The following is a 21051-nucleotide window of genomic DNA, read 5'->3' as shown; positions in this document are numbered from 1 at the left end:
ACACAGTAGCCTTCAAATAAGACAGGCAAACTCTCTTCGACTTCCCAACATGGGTTTCAGGATCAAAGAAGGGAGGACAGGCTAGCAATGCTGTATCTGAGGCAAGCAAAAGAACAAAGCAGGTTCTAGTTACAGTACTGAATGGATGTTCACTGGCTGCTAACCGGCCAATATCCACTAGCTCTGAGGTTTTCTCAGCAATTCCTTTTGTCTACACTGGTGAGCTATCCCTCCGTAGCCTAAAATACTGCTGGTAGTGCCCTGTGCATGTACATCATGAAAACTGGAATATGCTTCACAGGCAAAAAAAAAAAAAAAAAAAAATCCAAGCTGTGAAAAGACATATGTTCCACAGCATGCAACGAGATAGCCAGTCCAATTCTACAAATATACTTCTGATCAGAAAAGGATTAGAAAGAAAAGCATAAGGATTTTTCCTCATTTAAATTCCAGGTAGAAATATACAGCAGTTCCACTAACATTAGTTAAATCATTTTGAGTTAACAGTGAGAAATGCTGCCAAAAGCCATTCTTCTCCACCAGACCGATAGTGAAACGACTGCTTCCAGCCAGTAGAATACTAACTAGAGGAAATAAGCATTCCTGATTTTTTTTTCTGGTTGTTCTGTCTAAGCTGTTAGCTGTAGTTATAAAGTTGTTAGATAAATTTAAACAATGATGCACCAGGTTGCAGACCATCCAATAAAGATTAGTACTAATCCAACGAGAAATCCTACAAAGGTTATAATCATATTACTAAGCAAAAGCAGAAATGTCCCACTGCTAACATGAGGGCTAATGAGACATACTTTATCCAGCATATCATAGGACTTGTTAAGCAGAACCCTCCAAAATTTGGCTGTTGGCTTGTCCACGTTCCCTTCCACTGAAGATGCCACAGTGTTTATATAGTGAAGAACTTCTTCTAATAGCCTAGGTGGAAAGGAAGCATCTTTTAGTAAGTAACAAGGACATTGAAGAAGTCAACCTTATTACTGGAAAGCATAAAATTTCACGAAACAGCAACAATAAAGGAAAACGAAACACCTAATGGAGAGACTAGCAGATCACATCTACATATTAACAAAAGCTACGGCAATAAGGAAAATCATGTGCACATTAAAGAAATCTACCTGATACCCCCAAATTAGCATCTACATACAACAGTAGTTCTATTTAAGAACTCTACTTTAAAACAAAAACAACCTGGGAAGATACAGATGTTTGAAAATGAGCATTTAAGGAACACAGCATTTAAAATAAATCCTACACCCTTTTTCACTTAGAACAAACATAAAAGTTAAGCCTCCGCAAAAGAAACCCTCAATTTTGCATCATTGGCTGTTACAGCCCAGTGACTACAACTGTGATTACTGGTAATTTGCTTACACCAATATAGGGGCACCCATGAATAATGATTTTTTTTTGCCTACAAATGAAACGATATGTTTTGCTAAAAATCTGGAATTCTTTTAAAGACTCCATCGTCAATAGCATAATAGTTATGGCCAAGTATGTAAGTAAGTGCTATCAGAAATACAGAACAGTGGATATTGGGTAGAGCAAGCTTTCAGAAATAAAAAAAATCCACATCATATTAAAAACAAACCAAACCAAAACCAAACTAAAACCAAACCAAAACCAAATAACTTGCATATAATAAATACTGCTTGTTGCCGAGGACAACATTAAAAGTACCCTTGAGGGAAAAAAAATATTCTAATGGGACTACATTTAAAAAAATATTCCCAGGTTGCAGTAAAACCTAGAAATAGGAGGAGTGGAGCAGATTTAATGCATACCTCTGTTCCAACTTCTGCAGCTCTTCTGTTTCTTCACATTCAACTATCTGGTTTAAAAGGAAAGAATGAAAACACTAAGTATAAAACTTTTATCCCCTCATTAAGTTAATATCCCAGTATAGGCAAATTAGTTTGTTCTGAATGAAATGTCCACTATTATGAGTTCCCCATATTTGCACTTAAGCCATCATTCTAGAAGAAAATCTGAGAATCTTAGGCCATACAGTCCCAGTAGCAAATACATTTCATGCTGGTGTATGATGTTCAGTTGAAACACTTGGGAACTACTTCCAGCTAGAGCCAAAGCCTAAAATTTGTAACATCTATTTTGTCTTTTCAGAGTTAATAGTATGAATCTGACACCAAACTTGAAGTTATACAGACTGTGAGTGAAATCCCAGACTCCATAAAGCCAGTGGGAATCCACTGGGACCAGAATTTCACTTTGTTACCTATTTGTCACACAAACGGAGTCTATCTGGAAAAGCCTGAGAGGTTTCAAAGCTGTGTCAATAAAGGTGTCAGCAAGATACACTGGACAGTGTATTGTTTCATCCCCTTTGAATATAAAGCCGTACTAAAAAGCAAATTAAACCTCATCTGTTACAGTATGGCACAATTACTTAATGTGATTAGTTTAAAAGCAATCTGCCATTATTACCTTTTTCACAAAACTCTGAGAGGATAAAAGTTGTGACATGAAGGAGACTGACAAGAATTTGAAATGCCGAAGTTGTTTGTCTGAGTGAGACTCCACATTAAAGAGCTGCCCATCCTGATTTTTTAGCTTTGTCTTGCATGTTCTTGACTTTTTTGGCCCAGGATCATCTGTCGAAAACATTCACAAAACAAATTTGCAGCCAAGAGAAAAAGACATTTGATTTCTGATTATAGAAACAAACTAAAATTACAGTCAGATGCCTATCAAGGATAGTCACTCTGCAGTATCCAAAATCATGTCAAAGTTCAAAAAAAGATGCGCTGAAATACCACAGAAGATAAATTTTTCATTTCAACAGCCTCAAAAGAAGTGGCGCCATTTCACTGCCATTCCATCTGATCATTTTTACATGAAGAAGAATCTTTTTTCTTGGTGCTGAAGCTGTGGTATGCTGGCTACAAACACGAGAGACTTTTGAGCAGGACCACATATATTGTGCATCACCTATTTGGGAAAACTGCTTTCAGTGTCATTACCTTGTCCCTCCTGGCTGAGGAAATGTATTCAAACAACAAATACGGGAAGTCCTAAGTTAAAAAGAAACAAACAAACCTCTCCCACCTTCCCCAATGCTCTTTGAAATAACAGACTGGAAAAGTATTAAAAGATATTGTTTAACTATTGCTCCACTATATTGTAGTAGAAAGAAATGAAACCTTAAAAAAACCCAGAAATGACTAGTAGTCCCTGTGATCTTGTCTGCTATGAATAATAGCTTTTTATTTCAACTAAATGATTTACTGTACCTTCTAAATGAGGACTACTGTTTGATTCTAAGTGCTCAAATTAATCTATAATTAAAAGGATTACAAAAAAAGTAATTGCATATCTTAGTCATTTTATTAAAAAAGAAGAAGTCATTAGAGTAATTCTACATCCCTTGGTCTTCTGCCTAGAGAAGTAATGGAACCACAGAACAGTTTGGGTTGGAAGGGACATCTTCAACTAGATCAGGTTGCTCAGAGCCCCATCCAACCTGACCTTGAAGGTTTCCAGGGATGGGGCATCCACCACCTCTCTGGGCAACCTGTGCCAGTGTTTCACCACCCTCAGCGTAAAAAATTTCTTCCTTACATCTAGTCTGTATCTACCCTCTTTTAGTTTAAAACCATTACCCCCTGTCCCTTGTAACAGGAGGGTTTACGTGCATTTGCTGGCTCTGTTTTGTGGTTACCTTCTTTGTTCTCTGGCAGCTCTGTCAAGTACTGGATTATTTTCATCATGCTCTGGAACTGAGAACGTACATTAAATTCGCAACAGATGGAAATCCAAAATTCAGTGTCTGCTTCCAGAACAGCATCCTGTTTATGGTTTAGAAATTTAAAGAAAAAAATATTTCAAGAATTAAAAAAAATATTACTAATAATGATAAAAAGACTCAAAAACTTATCAGTGAGTTTGTGAAAATGCCATGGTGAGCTGGATACTGCCAGGATTAACACCAAAGGTAATAGCAGCAAGCTCTGGAGAGAACATAGTTCCAGAGGGTGTAGAAAGAGATTAAACTGCTACAGCAAAGACTGCATCTTCTCACCAATGTTCCTTTAATACTTCTTTTAGTTTTCCCCATAAACTATGCTTTCACCTAATCCGAGGGCCTGCCTACACAAAAACGTAATAGGGTTTTTATCTTGGTCTGTACAGGAAGACCAGTTTCATGTTTCATAAACACAGTCAAAGAAAAAAAAAAAAAACAACTTTAAAAATATTGAAGCACTTCATAATTAGATTATGAGCTCTTCAGGTCAAGGATTTCTGTACAATATGATCTGATTTATTGTTCAGGCTCCAGGACGAAACAATATTGTATCTGCAATACAAACTGTAGTCAACTTCACCATCAGGTTCTGCTATAGCACAAGCTCAGAGCTCACTACTTATTTTATCTTGCACCTTCTTAAAGGCAAGACCACAAACAGAAAGGCGAAGATCCGTCTCTTCAGGAAAAAGTTGACCCCACTAGGCTTCTAACCTTGTCTGTGCTTGATGTCGCAGTCACAGTTTTGGTCACATACTGCTCGAACAGCAGCGCCAGGAGAACCCAGAGGAACTTGTCTCCTCCCACCGTAGTGATCAGCTGGGCCAGGATTGGCAGGCGTCGGTGCTCCGGCACATGGGGCAAGGCATCCACAAACACACGGATAATCTTTATCACCACCTCTTCCACGCTTCCAGAGGACTCTGACAAATCACTGTCTTCAGCCTGTGTACAAACAGGTACAGCAGTTCAAACAGATTATCACAGACAAGTACAAGTTCGTTCTTGTAAATTCAGAAAATGAGAGGAAGTGCTACGTGCCCGATAACAGCATTACCAAAAGCATAATCTCAAGGAAAATGTAAGTGCTCCAAAATAAACGGTTTTCAGTCACACAGTTCCTTTCCAGTGTTTAAGGAAGATGCTTCCAAAAAAAAAAAAAAAAAAAAAGGGAAAAAAAGAAGAAAAAAGAAAAAAAGAAGAAAAAAAAAGAAAAAAAGTTACTTGGCATCAGCTGAAACAAGCAGGATGTTTTCAAGGGAAAGCAATGCCATGTCCTTCTGAAAACTTTGCCTGTAAGCCTGATAGATAGGGTCTTGGATTCAAGGGCCTAGTAAAAATAATACAAGTAGGCTACATGATCTCAGGCGAGTAACATTAGGCTCTCCCCACTGTAATAGTTGTGTGTGCCATAAATAATTTGTCACAGAAACTTGTGATGGCTGCTATGAAAGGTTTTAAATAAAAATAAAAAATAAAATTTAAAAAAAAGAGACAGCAACTTGATTTCTCTAACAGAGATCTGCAAGAGGATGCAAAATATGTATACATATCATTAAAAAATACACTGGGAAATCCCCACCCCATTATTAGAAGAAGAAATTTTTTTTCCCCCAATTAATTTTTACATAAGAAATTTATATGGCATTTTTCATGTTTAAATCTATGAATGACTCTAGAATTAAGATTTATTAGATGCAAGTGAAATCTGACTGAAGAAAAAACGTCCCCTTTGAAAAACAATGATGTATTTTTGTTTTGGTTTATAAGTTGTCCAGACAAAAACAAGAAAACCCACACAAACACCAGCTGGAAGAATAAAAGCATTTGTCAAATATTTCACCTTTCCACTTCCTTCAGACTACGTCTACTATTGATATGACCATGACATATTATTACAGGACTAATAACCTCCTTCTTATTTCCAATGGTTCCTCTACTGAACTTGCCTGCTATTTTTATGGTGAAAAACTTGAACTAAAAGTATGTTTCAGGTCCTCTTTAGGTACAGTTGTGATACTGTTTTGGCTAAACCATTTATAAAGTGCAGGTGCTCATAAGATTAAAAAGAAGCAGTAGTCTGATGAACTCAGAGTTGGTCAGACGAGGAGTAGTCTGTTAATATAGTTATTATATATCATTTAATATCTATGTAAAAATAATCCTAGAATAGGCTGCAGCTTATTCTACCACTGATATTCTAAACCATTTACTCTACTTAATTATTAATCTTATTGTTCACTTTTTTCTACTCCTGTCCATTAAGTAGACAAATTTACCTGTATAAGAGCAGGAATAACCATCTGCACTGTCTTATTAATTACTTGGAACGTGTAAGTATCATCCAGACGCAAGACATTTGCTCCCATGAATGTAAAAATGGGCATAATGTTATGGAGAACTTTATCCTGGAAAAGAAGACAGATGAGATTAGTTTATTTTTTGAACTGTGCTGCTCTACATATTGCACCTTAAGGCATTTCTCCTTCCCACAAACACCACTAGATTCCTATAAAAGAAAATGAGAATCATTAGTATCTTCCAGAATCTCCACTAAACTAGTATTAAATGTATAGTGTCCCTTAAAGCTGCTTAGTGTGTGATTGTTAGAGTTCCAAATATTACTTAGAAACCAAGATACACTTCTAAGCAAGTAATTAAAGACTGGAAATTGAGAGTTTAGTCTGATGAAATATTTTGTATTCTTCAACTCAGTGCCACAGTAGTATGACAAGCAAAATCAGCTATGGGGAGATTTGCAGAAGCACAAATGTGAGTGTGGCACAGATTCCAGTGATTTTCACACCTTTCCCACCCACCCTTTTTATATCTGTAAAACATCTGCAATATCTACAATCATACAATGGAAACCAACCATGCTCATTTTAATTTTTGGCTTTTTTGGGGGCTAGACTGTAATCACAGTAATTAATTTTAGGAGGGCTGGACTAGAGGTGTCACCTAGCTCAAGAGTTAGTCTCCTAGATTTTGCCAGAACACAGAGCAAGAAGTTATGGGCACGTTTTTCATTCAGTTTTAGTGAACTGAAGGAGTGTTTTAGATTTAAAAAGAGAGATGAGACTCATACAAAATATTTCCTTGTATTCTGACCTTGAAAATCTTGTAAGAGCCAATATTAATGTAGAATAAAAGCTTGGTTTCATTGCAGGTGGTGGCAGTAAGATGGCGACAAAGAAAAACAACCCCAACAATAAAAAAGCCAAATCCTCCACAAATTTCTCAAAAATATTCCCATTTTGCTTTTTGGGAAAACCAATATCTTTCCAAATGTGTGGAGAAAGTACTGAGGTAAAGATAAAGATGCAAACTGAGTTTGATACATGTGGATACATTTTGCTGCTTTTATAGTTCCAAAGCAAAAGAATCTTACTTAGAAGAGTGAGTGTACAGTCAAATTTCAATCCATAGTAGAATAGGCCTGTTTCTCAGTCAATTAAAATCAGAACCTGGTTTTATCATCAACTACAACTACATTTCTCAGTGTTGTACAAGATAGGAACTTGGAAGAATACATGTGCTATCGGGCTACGTGTTTTCTCTCTTGTCTACAAAAAAGCAGGGGAAAGAAGAAACAATGCACGAGAACTTTGACCACAGCGGGAAGGTGAGGCAGGGCTGTTGTCAGAAAGCTTCTTCCATTTCTAATGCGCTTCATTGCAATTCATAAGTGACTAGTGACCTAAGCATCAAGACAGAGGTTTGTTTTCAAGTAAAACGGAATGGAAAGCCCTAAAAGAGCAGGGAACCTGTAAATTTTGCTTCTTGCTCCTTTCAGAAAGTTTCTCCCCATAGAACAGCTCTCTACATTCTTCACTCTTCCCAATATTTGGAATCTAAAGAGAAGAGCCGACACATAATTTTCAGGTACTACTTACAGGAAACATGCCAGCAACAGCACCAAGGAGCAGCAGTGCGTGGTGGTGTGTCTGGGGCATTTTAGATATCCTGATGCACTGAACTATCACTTCCACGTTGAATTTTTCTTTGTCAAGGGTATCTGCAAGTAAAAAATATTCACATATTAACACTTTAATGGTCAATGATGTAGGAATAAAAACAGTACACTCAAGCACTGGTTTCAATTTGCAGACCATACCTAAGGGGTCTACAAAAAATGATTAAGAAGGCAAATTTGTATACCCTATAAAGGAGCCTATTTCTCCTCAACAATACAGCATAGACTTATAGAAGAAAAAAGTTAGAGGCCACTGTTTTAATGCTGTACTGGTGAGAGAAGTACCAAGAAATGGGTCTGGCAATTTTTACCTGCTGGGATCTTGCTACCATCTGAAGACAATTTCTGACAGATGTTTAGCAGGCAGCTGAGGATTAGCTGCTTTGTATATTCCATATTTTCTTCTTCTGATGCCATAGGTTCCAGACACCTATACATTCAGGAAAAAATTTAGGAATCGAGAAGGTAGACAGAAAAATAAGTGACCAAACTGCATATTAAAATGCAAATAAGAAACTGCAATCTTCATTCTACGAAGTTCTAAATTGAGGCTTCTACAAAGCATTTGCCAAAAAGTGTCTCTTTTGTTTTCAAATACATCAACTGGTCTAATAAAAGACATTTATCAAAGCACTGTCAGGAGTATAAGACGATTACCCTAAATATGATTGCCAGTCTATGTAAAGACAAGTCGTAAAAAAAACCCCCAAAACCAGAAATACCCAATCTATATGTAAACTTTCCTAAGTGCCTGGAGATATGGCTGGCAGGAAAAGCAACAGTTTTCTTAGGTTGCACTGGATGAAGGCTGTTCCACAATGTTTTGGGAGGAATTTTAAAGCTTAGGGTATTATTATAACAGCCCTGCAAAAGACAAGTCCTGTCAATTGTGCCAGTTTTAGCACAGGTGTCATCCTTCTTCGGAAACCCAAGCCCTCCACCTGAGAAACAAAGTCTTCACAAAAGAAGCTATGCATCAGATAACCATCTTAAAAAGCCCATCACATTGTTTACAGGGCAAAAAACTCGAAACAGCTTCCCACTCCCTTCATCTGATTTACCTAAAATTAAGTTCAAGTAAAAAAGCCAAGCTACAAAACATGGCAACAAAGCCAGAGAAAGTAGCCCATATTTTAACGCTTTACAGCGTCTGCTGCAGAAGAGAAAGCTCAAGGACTCATATGTTATGGAGGCACGATTACCGGCTCAGCAGGTTAAAAAGCGCAGGTACCAATGCCTGCGGACGTCTAAGTTTCTTCTTATGCTGCAGTAATTCCAGAATAAGCATAACCCTCTGCCAGCTGAAGTGGCTTGTTTCTGGTGCCAGTTCTGCATCTTGAGGCTTTCTAAGAAGATAAGACAAACAATCAAGATATACATCTGCAAAGAAAATAGTAGTGTTTCTGGGAACAAACACACACAAAAGTAAAAAAAGACAAACTTTCTTTCACATAGTAATATCCTTTGCTGCTTCTCCTGGGAGAGGTGGCAATGTGTGGGCTTTTGACTGAAGCAGCAACGCATTTTAAACAATCAACAGAAAATCCAGACCAAACTTGACAAAGCAAACAAGTATAGCACGCCTTCTGTGTATACAAAAAGTCTACACAATGAAGCAGATCTTCTGTGGAAAAAACCCAAAATCTATTACCAAATAACTGTCCAAATGCTGATCTGCTTGCCATCCAGGGAACCTGCATCTTCTGAACTACTAGTTGTCTAACCAGTGACTATGCAGGCAATGGGTGTGTGCGCAAGCGTGCATGTTTATAAACTCTGACAGACAGCTTACAGATGGATCAATCTAATGGGTGATGACTGTTAAAAAAGGTCAAGTGAAGGAAAATAAGAACATAAGAACATCTATATTCTACGTTCAAAAAAAGAAAACCAACTCAATATCCTGTTTCAACAGCGGTTGACAGCCAACGCTTAAAGAAGAGAGTAAGTACAGTGGACAAAACAGCTCCTTCCTTATGAGAATGGAGAGAAGAAACAAGATGAAGAGATCTAAAAATTAATGTTTTAACTGAAAGAAAATACAACTAACAGGAACATTTTGATGAGCCTGAAGCCTTCAGGCTTCAGCCATGTGTACGTAATTTGTCCATACATCTTTATTACTAACCAAGTTTAATACCTACAAAAATTAATCTTGTTCAACTGTGTCAAGCCAGATTCTCCAAGAGCAAATACCAACATTAAAAGTACTGGGAAATGATTTTTTTTTAAATTTTGACTATAGTTCCATCGGTTCTCAAACAGCAACACGAGTTGGTTTTCTCCTGTGAAAAGTAGCTCAGAGTTATTTTACTGTGGAGGGGAGGGGATGCTTATGCTTCCAATACAAACTATGAAACGTAGTAAAACAAGTGGCATTTTCAAACTGTACGGATAATATTTTTGGATTTCTAGTTATTTTACCTCTGTTGCTGCATTTTCTGCCTTCTAGTTTGCTGAACAGTGGCCAGACTTTTGGTTTTCTCAGGAGGCTCCAGTTCTCTGACGATCTGCTCAGCACACACTGAAATCTGAAACAAAGAACAATAATGCAAGCACCAATGAACAACGTGTCATATCACACATCTATACCCCCTCCTTTTTTTTTTTTTTTAAACACGTCCCTTTCATGCACATATGGGTATATAATCCACGTATTCAAGTCATATCACCACAGTCTCTGAATGCCTGTCCTACTTGTAGTTCTTATAGCAAATAAAATGAGGAAGTGATTTCAAATCCATGTAATACAATAAATTGCTATATGAAAGCTACAAAGAATGTATTTTGGGAGAAGTCTCCTCATAACAGTACAAAAGCAGTTTGTACCCAGAAAATGAAAATCAGTGCAGCAGAAAGTGACTTCTGCTGAGTTCATTCACGTAGTTAGTATAGTAAATGACTGATGCATGGCTTTTAAAGAAATACCTTCTAAAAGCAGTCATTCAAAAAACTTTCCATCCCATTAACACAATCATACTATGTGACAAATAGTTTCTGATTCCTTTCATGCTATGAATGATATAAACAACGAGTGTTACTTAATGTAGCAACATAGAACCACCGCAACAAGTTTGAACGTATTTCTGTATTGTGGAGTTTGCCACTTACCCCTTTAAAAACACTGCTAATAGTCTGGGCACAAAGCGGGTTCTTACAGTTTAACAGTAAGTCAAACAATACTCTTAATAGCTTCTGTTGCACCATCCCATCTGACACAGCTGCAAAGAATGGTTTAGTAATCTACAAAAGGGAAAAAAGAAAGGATGCAAAGAGGTTTACTATAAGAGGCTAACAAAATCACAAGCTATGGATTGTGTACGACACACCCAACCACACACGCATGTTAGTATGAACATGCATCATCAAAATGTGCATATTAACTATGTATATATCCAGGAATCCTTAGATGCAAAGCACATACTTCTGAAATACCCATCAGACATACCGATTCCTGAAATTTTTCACACAGCTTGCCTGGTGGGGGGAACAAACTTGCTGTTGCCAGCCTTGGTAAGTATACGCTAATAGAGGGCCTGAATTTGTAGCCTCCTTCAAATGAGACTATTTCCCACCTACTGTATTTTCTTGACAATTTTTCCTCAGAAGAAAAACATGAAGTAAAGCTCCTGCCTGACTGACAAAAACTAAGGACAGAGGAACAGTAGTATCTGCAGGCAATGATACAGGTATTCGTTGGCATGCAAATACAATGATATTTCTGTTCTTTACTTGTACTTGTCAAAATGCAAAAATAAAGCGAGCAGCAGTTTCTCCTTCTGGTAAGTTTAAGAAAATTTAAAGTGCAGCCTGTTTAGATGTTTCAAAGACACTATGGAGACCTTGAAAACTTGTACTAAAGGAAAGACAGGTCAAAAGCTATGGACTCCTTAACACAGAAAGAGTCCTTGTAAATCCAATCCCAAACACCGCTATTTGCTTTAAGCATAAAAATAAATCGCAGATCTTTCATACAGCCATACCTGCCCAAGTGCTGTGATCTGAAATGGTGGAATTTCTTCATAGATTTTCTTGGCAGCATGCAGACTTTTGATAAATAAATCCAGACTCTGCTGATTCTTGCACAAGAGGGCTGCTGAATATTCATTAAACTTTCCAAGGATGAGATGCAGGAGAACAACTTCATCTTTCAACATTGCCTCAGGTTTCTGAAAGACCTTCTCTAGCAACCGGTCTAGTGCAGGCAAAAGGTGAGAAAGAATAATCTGCAAACAGAGGAAATTCAGAATAGAAGTTTTTATCCGTTCTCATTTTAACAAACTTCCAATAGCACAGCTTCATTTTACTGCAACATCCCCTCTTAGGTAACACACTGCATACACTATTTTATGCAACAGCTATTCAAGAGGAAAAATACAAGACTTATTGTGAGATTACCACAAGTACATGCTCATCTGCTACTTTGCTATTCTCCTTTGCAGAGTAGTATTTCATATTTTTAAAGTACAGAAACAAGGCAATTTTTTTCACCAATTTATGACTACTGTCTCCTACAAAACCCAAATGTGAGGCAAGAATGCTCATCCTCTATGCAGTTCACAATCCTTTCAAGATACGTACAACTGAACAGAGCAGAAAAATTCATAATTTCATTCATTTTTTGAACATTGAACTCATGTATTTTCCAGCACTTAGAGAATTCTGAATATACTAGATAAGAGGAGGTTAATACATACAAATAAAATTGATAGTACTACCTAATACATTACAATTCTGTACAGAAAACTCTATATTCACTGATATCTAACCAAGGTAATAAATTTCTTCTGGAAGAATCTTCTTCTGAAATGGTCTTTTTCAGTAACATCAAGGGAGTTTCCTTAGGAACTCCAGTGCAAAATTCTGCAGCCCTTATATTCCTGGATGGAGCATGCAAATATTTTATGTTTCATTAAATCATACTTTGCAGCACTACTGCATATTATCAGAGGTGTCATCTTAATGCCTAATAGTCTAATACATTATGAAGTTATTTAACAGCATTATTACTAAATGAAATTTGATTTCAGCATTTCAATCAAGTGCAGAACCCATAAAACAACCAGACAGGCGGCACTTACCTCACCATGGACTTCATGAAGAATTTTCATTAAGTTTCTTGCAATATATGACGGGAAAATAGGGTTCTGTACACAATCGAGTATGCTTTCCAAAGCTTCCAACAATTTTTTCTTCTGGGATTTCTGTTTTGGTTGTGTCTCAAGCTCCTCAAATAAAGTTTCCATAATCTAGCTCATTAACAAAGTGAAAATTAAGTTATTTCTCTGCAATAAAAATGCCTTAAAACAATGTTTATTCAATGCTTTCATAATAATGCAATCTAGATACAAACAGAATTCTTCATCTGTAAATAAACCACAAGTTAATAACTCTTATTTGACTGATATTCTCAATTTTCTGTATGTAATAAATCACTTGAATGTTTTTATAGTCCTTTAAAAAAAAAAAAATCAGTCTACTATAGTATATGATGACAATGAACCTTCCCAGCTAACTTGGATTTCTTTTAGAAAAGATGGGACCTCACAGCAGCAGACAAAACTTGTATTAACGTACACCTTAATAACAAAGATACCTGTGTTATGTATGTAGGGTCAGATATGATCTCTTCTGTCTTTTGCTCCAAATGCTGAAGAACAGGATGAAATAGAGACTCCTTTATCCCTCTCAAGGAATGGAGGCACTTGAGAGCAGCCCTTCGAACTTCACTCACAGGACTACCCAAGTTAATTAGCAAAGATATCACCACTGCAAAAAGAGTGAGGGAAGGAAGGAGGAAAAGACAACAGAATAAAGTGAGTGGTCAGAATTTTACTGTATCTGTCCCTGAAGAGGCATCAACAATTACTTTGGAACTAAAAAGTCATCTCTTTTCACTATAAATCTCTAGAGTACACAAAACCGACACAGATCTCACAGATCCATGGCTCTGAACTTCTTCATCACAGTCCTTATATTCATGTTTAAGCTCAGAGAGTTCATATATTGCTACTGACTGCCACATCCTTATACTGCACAGAAAGTAAGGTGCTGTAACTGACTTCTTCAGCATAGGACCATGTTTCTTTAACACTTTTAAGATTAAAAAAAAAAGTGGTTTCACCTAGTTCCAAGCTTGGGCTAGTAACTGCAGCAGTGAATCAGCAAGAAAGAGAGCTGCCTCAGCCTAGTGCAGCTGAACATAAATAACTATAGATAGCCCTCATGGTATAAAATATAGTAAAATTGCACAAAATTAAAAAATACTGTGATTAAGTCTTAAGATGAGAGAGAGATACTGTTTTACTTTACCTGGAGACGATGGCGATAGCAACTGTTTCTTTTTTTGGTATGTCTGTGATTCCAGCAGCGCATAGCCAATATATAGAGCTTGTGTCTGTAACATTGCATTGACTTCATAGTTCAGATGATTTGAAAGGTTATAACTGTAAGTCCATAAAATTGAAAGGAATTTGAAGAGAACCTCTGAATCTTTTAGATGTACCTTAAATTGAACACAAAAAAAAAGAAAAAAGAAAAAAAAGAGAAAAGCACTTGTTTAATAACTTTAATTTAACTGGCAAACTACTACTCTCAACATCTGATAAACCACCCAAATCAAAGGAGTTCACAGAAAGAGAACTAAAGAGTCAGAAACAGTGTCTTTTGGGAAGAAAAAGTTATTGAGTAGATGCTTTTGGGTAAACAGTACTTGCATGTGTATACAAGTCCACATATTGCTTAACAGCTGGCTTATTTAGTTTAACAGATAACTTGCAGTCTATAGGTATGTAAATAAAAGGGATTTTTTTTTATCTAACAGACTGAAAACACACGCATAAGAGCATTTGTATAGTATGTCAACTGCGCAAGAGAACTGTTATATACAAAACAAAGAACTTCTATTTCCTGTTTTGTGCAGCAGTAATCTTAATATTAAAAGTGCTCTAAGTAATCCCTGACTTTTTCATCAGTCATACAAAGTGATTTTCAGAAGCCTATAAAGTAGCGTCTCAGAAGAGCTGGGCATCCAATTTCCTTGTACAGCACAGCTTTCTGTGCTGAATATTCACACTAAACTTTATTCCTAGAATTTGTCCTGGATTGGCTGTATAGGCTTTATAATAATAGAGCAGGGACCAAAATTAACAAACTCTGAATCATAAATGTATCACTGACCATCGCTGACAGAGTGCCTTCCCCCCCACCCCCCGTAGTAATAGCTGCTCCAAGAAGATTCAGTTCAGTTTTTCACACATCTACCTTAAGTTCACCTTAACTTTAACTTAACTTTACTTTAGGACCTTTCTGTCAAAGTTTAATTAGGATAGCTTCTGATTTTGAAGCAGTTACATTGTCTCCTAATAGTATCCCAAATCAATTTAAAGTTCTTGCTTACTACATGGTCTGGCAACAGCTAGTATGCTTTCTGTCTGCAAGATGCTCTCTGGAATCCTAAGAGCTCTTCATTCATCAAACAGGAGTGCCCACTCAACATCCCGCAGACTGAACACAGCTTGCCAGAACAACTGATACAGCTTCTGACATACTCTTGCCTATTCTCTTTTCCACAAGTCCACCAAGATCTAGGTTCTAGTTATATTAACGGTTCTAGAGCAGGCAAACACATCTTTCTTGTCCCTTTCAAATCAAAACCCCTCAAAATTGGCAGTACTCCACAAGTGAAAGAAGCAAATTATTACTGCAGCTGTTGCCTTCACTAGGTCCTAGGACATTACTAGCCCCATTCCATAAACCTTCCGTAGTCCCTCCTCCCTGCTTCTTCTCTTCTTCTGTGCAATATTACCCAGCTCGCTCAGGCAAAAATCCCACTAAAATAACATCCTTGCTTCCCTGCTGACAGCCTTTAACTAGCCAGGCACTGAATCAATCTCTTGAACAGCTCAGTGTTAGTACCAGTTCACTAGATCTTGGAGTGACTGATAATTAGATAGTTATATACAAGAATTAACATCAGAAACAAGTTTTGTTATGAAATCGTTGCTGTTCTTTCCTTCCTCTGTTTGTGTTTGTCATGTGCTGTTCTTGATGAAACAGCATCAAATTCTAGTAACAGTGGCTTTGTGTCAATTACTTGCTTCTCTTTTCCTCAGAACGTACAGCTATTACTCCCTGTCATCTAAAATCCAGACTGTCAAAATCCCTTATTCTCTCCACAGAAATGTATCACTCGATGTGGGTGAGAAGACATGAGATGATGTCATAAGGAAACATACAATGTCTTCTAAAAGTTTTCCTGTCCATTTTTGTATTTAAAAACTAACAAGTTTTACAGAGCAACTGTTTGCTTTGCTCCCAAATAGGACCAAAACTTTTAGCTCAAACTTCAAGCTCTTGACCTTGTCCTGCAAATCAGTGTTACGTTTTCACCTTTGCCTCAACTGGTCCATTTATTGTTTTTTTACTTTAGTTCTCTATTATTACATTTAATTAGGGTTAACTAACCAGCTGAAGCTTAGACTTTCACCTGCTCACAGTACTAGCATGCCACAAGCAGTGTTGCATGATCAGTTCTCCATTTTTCTCAATTTTCCTTAAAATTATGTAACTGCCTAATAGGTGACGACTAAAAATTCAGAGCAACAAATGCAAAAATAATACCTTGAGTAAGAGATTCATCAATGCTCTGTACTGAACAGCACAGCTTCCCTCACTAGCTCCACAGACAAGTAGGTCAAATAGCCCCAACAGGAGGTGCAGGTAGTCTTGGCTATCTGGATTCAGAGATTCGGGATTCCACCAAGTTTCCTCTAAAAAAATACAGGTTATAAATAAGACACAGTGGATGCATATGAACACCTTCAGAAACCAAGAGAAAACAGACATCTCTAGTTAAAAGAAGACAATACATTTGGCTGATTTCATGTTCACAAGTAAGTAATCTTTACAGACCTCAGGAGCAACAAATGAAGGTGGTTAGGGAAGCAAGGCTTGCTCGTTTCCAACAACTTCTGAAGACAAAAAAATTAACCTTCCTTCTTCACTTCATTGATATAAAAGTCAGTCAAAACCTTAACACCTACCTTTTGAAAAGGACAGAGGAGGTTTTAGGCCATTGATGAAGTTTTTCAATAAGAACAGGAACATAGCTGACTCCTCTGCATGAGCAGTCTGACCACTATTGAGCTTGTCTATATATGTAGTTAACAATTCCTTAGGCACCAAAGTTTCCTCTATTGTTTCAACAGACCAATTTAGGGGAGTTTCCTGTAAATGAAAATTCATTTTAGCGTATACTGTCACAATTTCATCCAACAGAAGACACAAATTTAGCACTAAGACTCAGCCATGTTTAACTTCCAACCTCAAAAGAGGTATCCTTGTGAAGTCAATAACATTTCTGATTTTACATTTAAACTTGCATCTGCAGTTTTAAAACCTATGCCAGTTCTTACTACCATAATTAAAAGCATACGTAAGTGAGGTAACTGAAGAGTAAAATACCAATCTCTCTAAAATATCTCTTCAAAGGCATTAGGAGTTACAGCATTTTGTGGATGTTCAGTTTCATCCTTTCATCTAGCTCTGTTCTAGCAACATAATCCATATCTTTCAGATATTTCTATATATAAAAACTCTTTAATGGAATAATCTGAGGTCAGAATAACTAATTACCATGGTTTGCTATGTGTGTGTGTGAGGGGGTGCACACACAGAAAAACAGCCCTGCTCACGTGGGTTTCTTACACACAAAAAAAAGAACAAACTGTTTCAACAACAAAATAAATCAATGGGAAAGATGCATAAAAATAAGGCAAAGAAAGGTAGAAGAAAGATGCAGAAATACTCTTTCTGAACATTGCTCCTGCCCTTCTGATGGCTCCTCCTTTCACCTCCAGGTTGCCTCCCAACAAGTGTCAATACAACTGCTTATGGAGCTGCACAATAAACCAAAACCCAACAAATACACTTTCAATATTGCTGCAAGGACTTGCTTGAGGTTGCAGTTCACAGAATCATAGAATCACCAAATGGTTTGGGTTGGAAGGGATCTTCAAAGATCATCTAGTCCAACCCCCCTGCCATGGGCAGGGACATCTTTCACTAGATCAGGTTGCTCAGAGCCCTGGCCAACCTGACCATGAACACTTCCAGGGATGGGGCATACACAACTTCTCTGGGCAGCCTGTTCCAGTGCCTCACCACTCTCACAGTAAAGAATTTCTTCCTTATAGCCAAGCTAGATCTACCCTCTTTTAGCTTAAAAGCATTGGCCTTTGTCCTATCGCTACAGGCCCTGGTAAAAAGTCTCTCTCCATCTTTCCTATATGCCCACGCTAGTATTGAAAGGCCACAGTAAGGTCTCCCCGGAGCCATCTCCAGGCTGAACAACCCCAACTCTTAGCATAAGCTCTTTTTCATACTCAACTGCATTTCCTTCTTTCCCCTATTGAACAACCCAGCAAAACCTTTACTCAATGAGTAAACCCCCTGATATTCCTAAGCCAAACAATGACACCACATGATGCTGCAGGGTAGCTGGCAGAAACCCCCTAAACTTTGTGCCAAGCCCACAGCACTGAAACATTGAATCAGCTGGTGAGATGCTAGCCTAAAGCTCTGGAGTTCTTAATTTTTTAATGCAGACTCACTACAGTGGTAAAATGTATGAGCAATTCTTAATGGCAGCTTCTAGTACTGCTGCCAAGTGTGTTTTTGCTTTGAAAAGAAATGAAGGCGAGATTTTCAGCCCTTCTCAAGGTTTCTGAACCTCCAATAAAAAAAGATTTCTCCATTACAAAGAAAATGCCCTCTCCAAACTGTTTACATCTTACCTCTGCAGGATCACAAGCTCTGAGATCTTTTATTTTTTTATCCAAGAAACGGAAGACTCTGATAGCCACTGAAAAATAACTTTCCTTCATCTGTGTACTGCAGCAGCACTCAACAAGCACTGAACCAATTATATGACTAGTTACTTTCTGTCTCACGCTGTCAGATTCCATTTCAGCAACGAGTATCAGATCATCAACCTTAGAAAAAGGAGTAGAGGAAAAACAACAAAAAGTCTGTAAGACAGTGGGACTTCACTATGGCTTTACACCGCGTTTCATTTGCATGTCCAATTAAATCCTTGTTACCTTCTATCATAGGTAACAAATTACTGTCTGCTGTAATGGTACTCTTCAGAACCTGGGAATGCACAAAACATCTGTTTCTATGATCTACCCACAGGTATACTTGTTTATTCTCTAGAATTTTTTTTCAGGAAACTAAAAATTCCTGGAACTTAGTTACACTAATAATTGTCAAATAGGTATTAACTTTGCTTCTTCTTTTCCTCATGTTAAGGCAGAAATCTGTTTTTATCTAGATTGTACTAGATTGGTTTGTTATTCAATATATACATGTATTTGCCTAGCAGCTTGATAATGGCATACTAACGCTAAGAAGCACACATACAAAGTTCTTCTATATCACATTTGTTCTACTACAGTGACCACCTGGAAAGTAAGATCTCTTAAGGTCAGGGTAACATGGTACACACCATTTGCAATAGTAAGGAAGGGTCCCCTGAAGTCATGTTTTTAGAAAACAGCAGAATCATATTCTTGTTGGCCACTCCAATCAACTCTGCAGACTTGCTAGATTTAATTGCCTCTTCAAGAGCTATTCCAAGGAAAAAAATAATAATCAGACAATCTGGTATAAAAATCACATATTAAAACACTGGTGGCTCAATAATATTTAGAAACAGTCAGAAACATACTAGACAATTTCTTCATCTTTTCAAAGAGCTTTTTAAAGAGTTCTGTTCGCACTCATAGCATGGCAGCTTGTCAGTGACAGCCAGCCTCCTTCAGTAAGTGTTTACGTTCAATAAGCATGACGTCCTAAATTGTCACAATTCTTCTTCTACTGAATTAGTTACAATTAATGCTTTACCTTCTGGCCAACCTTTCAGTAAAGGGTGTAAGGAGCAGAGATCAGATTCTGACAGATAAACAGCCATTTTCCAATCTGAAGATTTTGAATTCGCATTAGTGATTACCATAAAAGGTAACAACCGCATTACTGCTTCATCTAGGAGTTCTTTTTTCTCTTTCAAAATCTCCTCTTTGACTAAAATTTTTATTGCTCGCTCCAGAACCTTGTACCTAAAAGAGAACAAGCGATGTTCAAACCCCATTGCTCAATCTTACTAGCAACATTTCTTTGATTTGTTCTCCATTTTCCATGGCAATTTTCTGAATCCAAATAGCAGTGAGAACAAATAAGGAACTCATGGGAAATGGTATGCAAATAATTGAATATTTCTCTTGTAACTCAGCATAGATATAGCATAACAAAAAGTATTTGAAGTGAAAAATGGGTTTTAAAGTATTCTTTAGAGTTACAATTTTAAAATTTAATTTATACAGAAAGAATGTAGACTGAAAAAAAGCACAAACATACCACTTTCCATCCTTTGAAAGATCAGCTCTCTGGAAGATGTTCAAAAGACTTGACACTACTACTTCTGGATTGACTTGTTTCCTGAAAATCTGAAAAGTAATCAAGAAAAAGAAATGACAGTATAATAAAATACAAAATTATTTACCATATCATAATGGAAAATGCATCAGCTATACCAAGTGGAAACAGGGATCAAACATCACTAATTGCATTCCTATTGATGATCATGTAATAAAAATATTATCAGAGTAAACAGAAGTTATAAGGCTGCCCAGTATGCCCTCTTGATATGCTAAAGTATGGAGAATTTATCAAATGCAGAAATGTTTTGTAAAATTGATAAACAATAAGCAAAAAACTTTATAATTAAACAAGAATTGCTTTTACTTTACATAGCATCTGTATGACAAAAATATAAGGCACATTGACAAAAAATACTAGAATTTAAAAAAGCACTCACGTGCTTCTATTCCTATTTTTTAGTGATTGAGAATGAATGAACACACAAGACCAATTATACTACTGCTAATAATATTCTCCACTACTACTAGCAGAAGCAATAAAGACAGACTGTTACTCTAGCTGGAAACAATCAGTACAATGCATACCAGAGTCCTATCCAGTAAACCTGAGCTGCAGTTTAGTACTTTGCCACTATCAACTGATCAAATGACTCTCATATGGAAAATCTCAACTGAGCACTTCTCACTAACGTAATGACTTGTCACTGCCCCACTTTCCATCCAAAAGGCAGGTGACATGGCTTGCGTTTTCATAGAAAAATGTACAGGATAAGCAGGAAGCACACTTCGAATGATAATCAGAGATTAAAATATACTATAGTAGCTACATTAAAAAAAATCAATAAATTCAGGTT

At 37.1% G+C, this 21051-nt stretch overlaps 1 protein-coding gene across 1 annotated transcript in view; it reads right to left on the bottom strand.

The window, feature by feature from the left end:
* HEATR1 (HEAT repeat containing 1) overlaps positions 1-21051 on the bottom strand; it is a 38115-nt gene that overhangs the window by 6674 nt on the left and 10390 nt on the right. Inside the window, exons 13-33 of the mRNA XM_009329159.1 lie at positions 20175-20263; positions 19665-19876; positions 19267-19388; positions 18554-18751; positions 16802-16985; positions 16380-16528; positions 14070-14262; positions 13354-13526; positions 12839-13006; positions 11741-11983; positions 10869-11000; positions 10182-10288; positions 8960-9103; positions 8069-8187; positions 7678-7799; positions 6061-6189; positions 4496-4726; positions 3698-3824; positions 2464-2630; positions 1803-1849; positions 810-933 (exon numbers count right to left, since the gene is read on the bottom strand). Of these exons, the coding sequence (XP_009327434.1) occupies positions 810-933; positions 1803-1849; positions 2464-2630; positions 3698-3824; positions 4496-4726; positions 6061-6189; positions 7678-7799; positions 8069-8187; positions 8960-9103; positions 10182-10288; positions 10869-11000; positions 11741-11983; positions 12839-13006; positions 13354-13526; positions 14070-14262; positions 16380-16528; positions 16802-16985; positions 18554-18751; positions 19267-19388; positions 19665-19876; positions 20175-20263 (3180 nt within the window). The remainder of the gene's footprint in view (positions 1-809; positions 934-1802; positions 1850-2463; positions 2631-3697; positions 3825-4495; positions 4727-6060; positions 6190-7677; positions 7800-8068; positions 8188-8959; positions 9104-10181; positions 10289-10868; positions 11001-11740; positions 11984-12838; positions 13007-13353; positions 13527-14069; positions 14263-16379; positions 16529-16801; positions 16986-18553; positions 18752-19266; positions 19389-19664; positions 19877-20174; positions 20264-21051) is intronic.

This window comes from Pygoscelis adeliae, unplaced genomic scaffold (genome assembly GCF_000699105.1).
Source record: "Pygoscelis adeliae isolate BGI_AS28 unplaced genomic scaffold, ASM69910v1 Scaffold77, whole genome shotgun sequence".
In the NCBI taxonomy this organism is placed as follows: Eukaryota; Metazoa; Chordata; class Aves; order Sphenisciformes; family Spheniscidae; genus Pygoscelis; species Pygoscelis adeliae.
This window is presented reverse-complemented; position numbering and strand designations above follow the sequence as displayed.